We start from the raw sequence: 10,645 nt of genomic DNA, 5'->3' as shown, positions 1-10,645 counted from the left end.
AGAGAAACAGACCCATTTACTCTCATGTAGTTACTCCTGATTGACACTGAGGTGAAAAGAGAATGTAAGCCTACATCTTCCCTCTCACCCTGGAATACCGTAGAAAAATAGAAGATCAGGGTTGTGAGGGACCTCAGGAGGTCATCTAGTCCAACCCCTTGTCCAAAGCAGGACCAACCCCAACTAAATCATCCCAGCCAGGGCTTTGTTAAGCTAGGCCTTAAAAACCTCTAAGGATGGAGATTCCACCACCTCCCTAGGTAACCTATTCCAGTGCTTCACCTCCCTCCTAGGGAAAAGGTTTTTCCTAATATCCAACCTAGACCTCCCCCACTGCAACTTGAGACCATTGCTCCTAGTTCTGTCATGGCAAAGCCTTTATAGATTATGATAATATTCCAGAACCTATGGGTCTTTCCCACCATCCAGTTAGAGCAGCCGTGGTTCCTCCGGCCAGCCGTTTCCTACCCCATATGTAGAATCAGGAACCCTCACCCTACCTTGAACATACAGAAGATACCATGAAATCCCTAGACTTTCCTTCCAAGGAATGATCTGCTACCTTTGTGCTGTCCCAGTGATTTTAACTTGGCAAGGGAGGTGGATTGGCTGGGGTGGACAAGTCTGTCTTTAATGCCACCTATTGGTACATAGCAAGGTGGTAGTTGCTAAAGAAAGAAAGAAAGAAAGAAAGAAAGAAAGAAAGAAAGAAAGAAAGAAGTTGTTTGGCTTTACTTTCCAGACAGATGCTCCTATGACAGAATCATAGAAATGAGAGGGAAGAAAAGCTGTTGTAGGAAACAATCATGACTAGATTAGAGGACTGTCATGACCTCTCTTATCTTAAAACAAGAGATCTGTCTATGACAGTGAGAAACTGAACCTCCCTTACATTTAATGTGAAAACCCAGGCAGAAGAAATGGCTTGGTCCTTTTACTTTACTTTGATAAAAAGTCCTAATTTAAAGTGGACAGCTCCAAACTTTTAAATCGTTCTTCAAACCCTTTTCCTCCCGCTCACTCTCCTCAGAGCAGCCTTCACCTCCTGGTTCCACAGGCTGTATATCTCACAGTTTAACGTAGGGGTGATGACGGTATAAAACAGGGCCATCACTCTGTCCACGTTGCCAACGTAGCTGGACTTAGACCGCAGGTACATGGCGCAGGCTGAGCCATAGAACAAGATGACCATGGTGAGGTGGGAGGAGCAGGTGGAGAAATCTCTGTGTCGTCCATCTGTTGAAGTGATCTTCAGGATGGTGGAGAGGATGTGGGCGTAGGATGCCAGCACCAGCGCGAAGGGGAAGACAGTGATGATCAAGCTGATCAGTAAAATCATAGAATCATAGAAGACTAGAGTTGGAAGGGACCTCAGGAGATCATCTAGTCCAACCCCCTGCTCAAAGCAGGACTAACCTCAGTTAAATCATCCCAGCCAGAGCTTTGTCAAGTTGGGCCTTAAAAACTCGTAAGAATGCAGATTCCACCACCTCCCTAAGTAACCGATTCCAGTGCTTCACCACCCTCCTAGTGAAAACATTTTCCTAATATCCGACCTAGACCTCTCCCACTGCAATTTGAGACCATTGCTCCTTGTTCTGTCATCTACCACCACTGCAGACAGCCTAGCTCCGTCCTCCCTGGACCCCCCCTTCAGGTAGTTAAAGGCTGCTATCAAATCCCTCCTCATTCTTCTCTTTTGCAGATTAAACAAGCCTAGTTCACTCAGCTTCTCCTCATACGTCTTGTGCTCCAGCCCCCTAATCATTTTTGCTGCCCTCCGCTGGACTCTCTCCAACTTGTCCACATCCTTCCTGTGGTGGAGGGCCCAAAACTGGACACAATACTCCAAATGCGGCTTCACCAATGCCGAATAGAGGGGAATAATCACTTCCCGCGATCTGCTGGTAATGGTCCTACTAATGCAGCCCAATATGCTATTAGCCTTCTTGGCAACCAGGGCACACTGCTGATTCATATCCAGCTTTTTATCCACTGTTACTCGCAGGTCCTTTTCTGCAGAGCTGCTGCCTAGCCCGTCGGTCCCCAGTCTATAGCTGTGCATGGGATTCTTCTTTCCTAAGTGCAGGACTCTGCACTTGTCCTTGTTGAACCTCATTAGATTTCTTTTGGCCCAATCCTCCAATTTGTTTAGGTCACTCTGTATCCTATCCCTACCTTCCAGGGTATCTACCACTCCCCCCAGCTTAGTGTCATCCGCAAACTTGCTGAGGGTGCAATCTACCCCATCCTCTAGGTCATTGATGAAGATGATGAACAAAACCAGACCCAAGACTGAGCCCTGGGGCACTCCACTTGATACTGGCTGCCAGCTAGACATGGAGCCATTGGTCACTACCCATTGAGCCCGATGATCTAGCCATCTCTCTATCCACTTTATAGTCCATTCATCCAACCCATACTTTAACTTCTTTAAAATGAAGACCTCGCTCTTGGAGGTGTCCCTGGAGGCCAGCTTCAGCATGGGGTGGATGTCACAGAAGAAGTGGTTGATCTCGCTGGGCCCGCAGTAGGACAAAGTAAAGATCCAAGCGATGTTGCCCATGGGCATCAGGATTCCACAGAGCCAGCAGGTGGCAGCCATCTTGGCGCAGGCTCTGGGGTTCATAATTCCAGGGTAGTACAGTGGGGAGCAGATTGCCCTGTAGCGGTTGTAAGCCATGATGGCCAGCAGGTAGCACTCTGCCGTGCCAAGGGAAAGGACAAAATGCATCTGGGATGGCACAACTGGTGAAGGAGATGGTCCTCTCCTCGGTGAGAAAGTTGACCAACATCTTGGGGATGGTGATGGAGATGTAGCAGCTCTCCAGGAAGGACAGGTTCCACAGGAAGAAATATATAAGGGGTGTGGAGGGCTGAGTCCAGCGCCATGATGGGGATGATGACACTGTTTCCAATCAGGAAGACGACGTAGATAAAGGAGAAACCTACTCAAAGTATCGCTCGCATCGCTGGACCCTGGGGGAAGCCAAGAAAAATGAAATGGGTCACCGTGCTGTGATTTCCCTGCGCAGTTTCACTGCTATAGCTCATCTGTGGAAGGAAGGGGAAAAAATATTTGGCATGTGGGCAGCCCTGTCATATCATCCCATTCATAAACTGACTCAGCTAGTTAGGTTGTTTGAACCCCCCCCCCCTCCTCCAAAGTGGAAGCTGTTCCAGCTTATGTGTTCTTGTGGTGTTCTTTTGTCTTTTGCTTCAATAGCTTTTCTCCCTCCCTGGAGTTTTGGAGCTGGGCCAATCTATCTATCTATCTATCTATCTATCTATCTATCTATCTATCTATCAAAGAAAATACAAACAGAGCACTGTGACTCAGACTGTCCCCATATAAATCTGGAGTAAGACATTGGACTTCAGTGACATTTCCCGAAGATTTCCTTTGAATAACTAAGACCCTGAATCAGCGCCTTTGCATCTGACTTCAGTTTGTTTCAAATGATATCCTCCCAGCAGTTCCACTGTTGAATAGCAAAATCCTACCGAGGCTGAACAGATGTAACCAGGAGCAGGACTGATCCCTGGCATATAAAGCAAATTCAGACAACAACAGTCTTACCTTTGCAGCAAGCCAGCGTACCCATGTGCGCAGTGGATGGTGTGGAGTCAGAGTATTTCACCTGCCTTCAGAGCCGCCCAGGGCACAATCCCCAATGTCCTCTAGGTTTCATTAGGAATCCCGGGAAGGTAAATTCCAATGTGTCCCCTGGTTTTAAAAATACACCCAGTCGAGGAACTGTCCTGTCCTGGAGTGGCCAAGGAAAAGGGCCCACATCTCCCACTAGCTTCAGTGGGCCTGTCGGGCACCCAGCACTACTCCAGGTCAGGCCATCAGCTATAAATTCTTGTGCTTGTCCCTGCTGGAGTTGTGCACATGAAGTCCTCTCTGTGTCTTCTCTGACTATTTGCATATTGGTATCTTTCTGATTTCCCCCGCGCTCTCTCTCCTCTTTCTCCATCACACACACACACCCATGCAGATACAGCAATCATACATCGATAGACTCTGAAAATGCACCTTTTCCTCCAACTGAGTGGTACAAACACACACACATCTCTAGCAGGGCACAGCAGGGATACACACACTAAGAAGGTCTTATTTCCTTCATCTTGGGTCACACACACACACACACACACACACACACACACACACACACACACACTGAGTAGAACTTATTCTCTCCAGCAGAGGGTAACATACACACACTCATCTCTAGCAGGGATACACACACTAAGAAGATCTCATTTCCTCCATCTGGGGTCTCTCTCTTTCTCTCTCTCTCTCACACACACACACACACACACACACATCTCTAGCAGGGCTCAGCTGGGATACACACACACACACACACTCTAAGAAGCTCTAATTTCCTCCACCTGGAGTGACACACACACACTGAGTAGTCCTAATTCCCTCCAGCAGGGGGAAATACACACACACACATGCACATGCTCTTGGTATTATGATAGCAGTTAGTGGCGCCTCAATAACACCCAGTTTAATAGCACATGGCCTGAATAGACTAGACAGCCAATAATACGTGGGGGAAAGGAAGAATCATTCTCTCTGGTATACAGATGGGAACTGAGGTGCAGAGGGTCAGATTGCTAAAGGTATTTAGATGCCTAATCATAGATAGTCACTGAGTGGGATTTTCTAAAAGACACTAGGTACCCAAAATCCATTGTGAGTTAGGTCACAGGGTTGCCAACCTTGCATTTTAGTTTTTACTGATGTAAGCAAGCAGAAGGATTACACTGACATGAAGCTCTGAAGTTGGTTTATTTTACTGACACAGTAAACTTTTTACTGGCATCATTAAAGATACCATAAACAATACAATAATGTCACAAAAGTGTGTACTCACTTGCACTATTCTGTACACAGGAATTTGGAATTACGCAATTGTTTTAGCTTCAGTTAATTGATCAATCGGGTGCTTTGGGAGTTTGCAATAATAGAAATTGATAAAGTCATGGACAGTGTAGTTTTACGATGCAAGTGATTCTGAATGATGACAATCCATGTCAAAATACAATGTGTTTGATTTCTACCAAATTTCATGGCATTTTCATTTATTTATGGGTTTATGGACAATGTTAAAATTGTACATTTTTTTACTGACTGGCCATCCATTTATGGATGGCTGGCAACCTTGGTGCCTGATCTGCAATGACATGTTAAAAAAAAATTGCACTAGGTACCAACTTGCGTCTTTTAGTGCCTATACACCTTTGAAAATAGGCCTTTAGTGATAGTCTGATGTTTCCAACAATGTTCTTTGTATCTGTTGGGAGATGAACCGGAGTCCCATAATCCTTTGTGGATGAACCAAAGTGCTTATAATGGTGAAAGATGGATTTTGTGTGTATCCTCTTGCTTTGGTCCACTGAACCTTAGGAAATATGTCCAGATGTCTAGGAGACCAAGACCAGCTATGCTTGTTATTGCATATCTCTTCTGCGATTGATGAAACCGTGGAAGTTTGCAGCGGTAACTTCTTTAGGATTAACTCTGGAACATCAATCTGGGATTTTCAAAGGTGGCTAAGAGAGATAGGGGTCACCCAGCTCATTAAATTGCAATGAGAACTGGGCAGCTAACTACTTTGATAATCACCAGCCTTTGTCTTTTTTGTTTTTAGTGTCTTTGGGCCAAATTCTACATTAAATAGATGAACGACCATTGGTAACTTGGCAGATGGACCGGTGACTTGATTGCTATCCTCGGTGGCAGGAGATCCATGTTCAGTTCAAACACTGTACTCAAAAGATGGTTATCAATGGTTCATAGTTACACTGGGAGGACCCAGTGGGGTTCATTGGGATCTATCCTGTGTCCAGTACAATTTAATATTTTCAGTAATGACTTGGTGGATAGTAGAGAATGTACTTATAACATATGTGGATGACCTCTAGCTGGAACATGTCTCAACCACTTTGCAGGACAGGATTAGAAGTCAAAATGATCTTGATAAATTGGAGAATTGGTCAGAAACCAATAGATGAAATTCAATATAAACAAGTGCGAAGTCCTGCAATCAGAAGGGGAAAATCAAATGCACCAACACAAAGTGGAGAAAAAACAGGTAAGCAGCAGTCCTGCAATAACCAGGGGTTATAATGTATCACAAATTCAGTAAGAGCCAACAATTCAGTGCAATTACAGAAAAGGCCGATATGCTGGGGTGTAATAACAGAATTGTTATAAGTCATGAGATGTAATTTTTCCGCTCTACTTGTCACTGGTGAGGACTCATCTGGCAAACGGTGGGTGGAAAGGAATAGGGAATGATAGAATCTTAGTTTCCAGGTGCAATGACCTGGCCAGCAGCAAATTGCTACCGGCAGGGAGGAAATGGAGAGCAGAGAGGAAGGAACTGTGTCTTCCTACATCAGAAATCCTTCCCTTGGGTGTGCCTGGAACAGTGCAGTGGAGACCCACTATTTCTCTGATGAAGCACAGCAGCTGGTAGCAGGTGGCCATGGAAGCTTTAATAAAAGTGATATGTGCCAAGCCATCAGTGAGAACTCTCGGCACACCTGTACATTTATCTTCCCACATCGAGTCATTCAGGTAATAGACACAGAGCATACAAATTAACAGAAGAGGAAGAGTGAGGATTGGTTGAGTTCCTCTTATGTCACCAGCGCAAAGAAGAAGCAACACATTTTAAATTTCTAAAAGGGCACTTTTAAAATTATTTTATTCTCACAAACTAAGTAAGGTATTTATTTGCAAGTTCTTGGAAAATTCATCTGCTCTCATAAGTTAGGGGCAAATCCACTGTTTTCGTCACACATTAAAGTGGGAGCAGGGATGCAGTGCGTGTCTGAGGATTAGGGCTGGCATCCTGATTTTCCTTCAAAATGTGTCTCAGGGCCAGATACTTGGATACAGGAAATCCTGATTCTGCTTGTCTTGAGATCAATAGACATACTAATATAAGTTAGGGCTACCCACATGAGTCAGACTGTACAGGATTAGATCCTTATGATTGGCCTGTTAAATATATGGGTATATATATATATATATTACCCTGAAATATCTGTATCCTTGCAAGAGACAAAAAATCTAAGGACAGCTTTCCTCAAGGCTTCCTTTACTTCCCTGTTTCTCAGGCTGTATATCAGAGGGTTGACCAATGGGGTCAGGACTCCATAGAAAACAGAGAGCACTTTGTTCAGGTCCCTTAGTGCATCAAAGTCTCGTAACAGATACACAATGACTAGAGTCCCATAGAAAATTGTCACCACGATGAGGTGAGAGGAGCAGGTGGAAAAGGCCTTCTCCCTCCCGGTGGTGGAAGGGATTCTGAGGATGGTGGAGATGATACAAACGTAGGATGTCAGCGTCAATAGAAATGGAGGCAAAGTGAATATGGAGGAATGTATGAAAGCAGAAACTTCCAGCGTGTGGGTGTCACTGCAGGCCAGTCCTATTATTGGGCTTAAATCACAAAAGAAATGGTCAATTTCACTAGGGCCGCAGAATGTTAACTGGGATATCATAGATATTAAGATGGCAACAGACACAAATCCACCTGTCCAACACCCAGCCACTAGCTGCAGGCAAAATCTGCCATTCATAAGGGCTGCGTAATGCAGAGGTTTACATATCGCTAAATACCGATCGTAAGACATCACAGATAAGAGACAACATTCTGTAACTACCAGAGAACCAAAGAAATATAATTGAGTGAGGCAGCTGCTAACAGACATGCTTTTGTCCCCACTCAAAAGACTGGCCAGCATCCTGGGCAGAAGGGTCGAAGCGTAGCATGTCTCCAAAGAGGCCAAGTTCCCCAGGAAGACGTACATGGGGGTGTGAAGGTGCTGATCAGCCACAACTAGTGCTATGATGAGGATGTTCCCGGCCATGGTTACTATGTAAATCACTAGAAAAATCAGGAAGAGAAGGGTTTGCAGTTGAGGGAGATCCCCGAATCCCAGGAGGAGGAATTCTGTGATGGTCGTCTGATTTCCCTGGTGTCTGTTTGCTCTTGGTTTCATCTAGGGGAAATAAAAACGAATTCTGCACTTTATAGTCGAACTTACAAAGCAGTCAGAATGGTAATTCCAGCATCCTCTTGCTGGTTTCCATCCCAATGGTTGAGGCAAGAGTTCAAGTGGCGGAAGCATTCTGCGTAACATTTTCGGAAGAGCCTAAGTTCAATCACATTGGAAATGTTGCTCTTGTCTGGCATCGCTGAAAGCATCTCACCATCAGCCTCCTGAACACTGTTGTGTATTTCTTTAGCCACAATGTTTGAGGTTATCAGTGACGACTGAGGGAATTAAATGCCACTTGCTTACGCTCATATGAAAATACTGGGTCAATACTTCAATTACCATATGTACACTGCAGAGTCCAGCAGATTCCAGAGGAGAGGACGCTAGAATTTTATTACAAAGACCTAGGTTTCATTCCTGGATCATTCTTTCCCTGCCACTGGGCTTAAGACTTCCTCTCTGTGTGCTCTGTTCTCTCCTCTATGAAATAGCTTATGATGATCCCACTTATCATTTTCTTAATGTCATTTGAAATTTATGAAAGAAATTCTGAAGGTGATTTGAAATTTATGAAATGTATGAAACATATGCTCATTGTCTCTTGTGTAAAATGGAGATGATACTTAGACACTTTACAGAGTTCTTTAATATCTACTTTAATGAGTGCTATATAACGTATAAGTGTTAGCAAACTGCTATGAGACCATGCGTAAGTTTGAATACACTCTGAGGAGAGAAACTAAGCATGCCTCACAGTCACATCAAACTTTTATATTTTGCCTTAGATTCTCCAGAAATAGCATCAATGCTTTGTTTATAACACATGTCATTTTTCCCTTCGTATTAAAGGGACATGTCTCTCAAGTCTGTCCTAAAGGGAATTACATACAACATTCATTTCTCCGCAAGGATATGCAACCTTCTTTTTGACAGCTGTACAACGCCTAAAATAAATGGATAACATTTTCAAAAGTGCTTAAGGCCACGTTCTGGAAAATATCCATGCATCTAAAGCTGCGGATACACCCCTCAGTATGTTTGAATTTCTGGTCCTGAGATACCATGTTAAAGAAGATAAAACAGACAGCTAGATTTAGAAGGTCTCCCAATGTTTTCTTGGATAAGGTTGCTGTGACGGTTTGGGGGAACAGGTCTCTGTCCAGTTGCTAATTCCATTTGGTTTTATGAATTCTCTTTTCTAATTACAATCAGCTTCCTGGATGAGATCAGCAGGAAAAATGCAACAGGTTGTGGGGAAGCTATGCCTGGAAAGCAAAGACAATGCCATCAAAGTCATCAACACTGAATTGCTCAGCACTGATGGAACAATGGGAATAGTGAGAGACCCACATCTATGAACAGTGAGCAATCTCTACCCAGCTCCAAGAGGTTCAGCAGCATGTGGGATTCACTGGTTGGCTCTAATCATAAAAATCCACTCTCCCTTCACAGAGGGGAACCATAGCTAATTTTTTGGTTGCAGCTAATTTTTTTCCTTAAATGAAATTTGAAAAGTCCCCAGGAAAACCTATAGGAATATTTAGTAATCCAAAGTAAAGAACAGACCCCCCCCAGGGTCAGCTGATTTCTAACATAGAATCATAGAATCATAGAGTTGGAAGGGACCTCAGAAGGTCATCTAGTCCAACCCCCTGCTCAAAACAGGACTAACCTCAGCTAAATAATCCCAGCGAGGATTTTGTCAAGACACATCTTAAAAACCTCTAAAGATGGAGATTCCACCACCTCCTTAGGTAACCCATTCCAGTGCTTCACAACCCTCCTAGTGAAAAACTTTTTCCTAATGTCTAACCTAGACCTCCCCAACTGCAACTTGAGACCGTTGCTTCTTGTTCTGTCATCTGCCACCTCTGAGAACAGCCTAGCTCCATCCTCCCTGGAACCCCTTTTCAGGTAGTTAAAGGCTGCTATCAAATCCCCCCTCATTCTTCTCTTCTGTAGACTGAACAAGCCTAGTTCCTTCAACCTCTCCTCATAAGTCTTGTGCTCCAGCCCCCTCATCATTTTTGTTGCCCTCCGCTGGACTCTCTCTAACTTCTTCACATCCTTTTGGTAGTGGGGGGCCCAAAACTGGACATAATACTCTAAATACGGCCTCACCAATGCTTATTACCATCACTTATTAAACACAAGGCTTCTGATAACCATCAAAATTCCCTGCTAAAACACTGTTTTCAAGGTGAGTTTTTTTTTTATTTGAGCCTCACTTTTATATTATCCGGTTGCTGCTGCCAAAATGCACAGGTGGGGTGGATGAGTGGAAAGAGGATGCAGTGAAAATGTGGAAATATGGAAAGATGCGGGAAATATGGAAAGATGTTGTTGGTTTATTCAGCGTAACTACAGAGATAATCTGGCACATAATTAATTTACACCCCCTATTTGTGCCCCCAGCCCCATCACAATCAAGTAGCCCGCAAGAACCCAACACTTCAACGTGTAAATAACACTTTGGAATGGTTTCACACAAATACCCACTTATTCAGGTATATCTATGCCCCAGGGCAGGGTAACCCTTTCATATGGGCCCAGCCAGAAGGAAATTAACCCAGCTTGGAAATTTGACTTAACCCAGAATGAAGGGGCTCCG

The 10,645-nt window shown here is 44.1% G+C and overlaps 1 protein-coding gene and 1 pseudogene across 1 annotated transcript; both read right to left on the bottom strand.

Annotated features, from left to right (window-relative positions):
• Positions 1-997: 997 nt before the first annotated feature.
• LOC137146135 (olfactory receptor 10A7-like) lies at positions 998-3,054 on the bottom strand (annotated as a pseudogene).
• A 4,002-nt stretch (positions 3,055-7,056) lies between these two features.
• Positions 7,057-8,034, bottom strand: LOC137146141 (olfactory receptor 6N1-like). The gene has a single exon (XM_067537292.1). It carries the CDS (start codon positions 8,032-8,034, stop codon positions 7,057-7,059), a length of 978 nt encoding a protein of 325 aa, XP_067393393.1.
• Between the last annotated feature and the right edge of the window lie 2,611 nt (positions 8,035-10,645).

This window comes from Emydura macquarii, unplaced genomic scaffold (assembly GCF_026122565.2).
Source record: "Emydura macquarii macquarii isolate MOO-44397 ecotype Brisbane River unplaced genomic scaffold, CSIRO-AGI_Emac_v2 contig_3715, whole genome shotgun sequence".
Taxonomy (NCBI): Eukaryota; Metazoa; Chordata; order Testudines; family Chelidae; genus Emydura; species Emydura macquarii.
The sequence above is the reverse complement of the archived record's forward strand: the minus strand, read 5'-3'. Positions and strand labels throughout refer to the sequence as shown.

What these genes read in the sequence shown, in the direction of transcription:
- LOC137146141 (XM_067537292.1), bottom strand. Translation starts at nt 8,034, where the DNA reads ATGAAACCAAGAGCAAACAGACACCAGGGAAATCAGACGACCATCACA.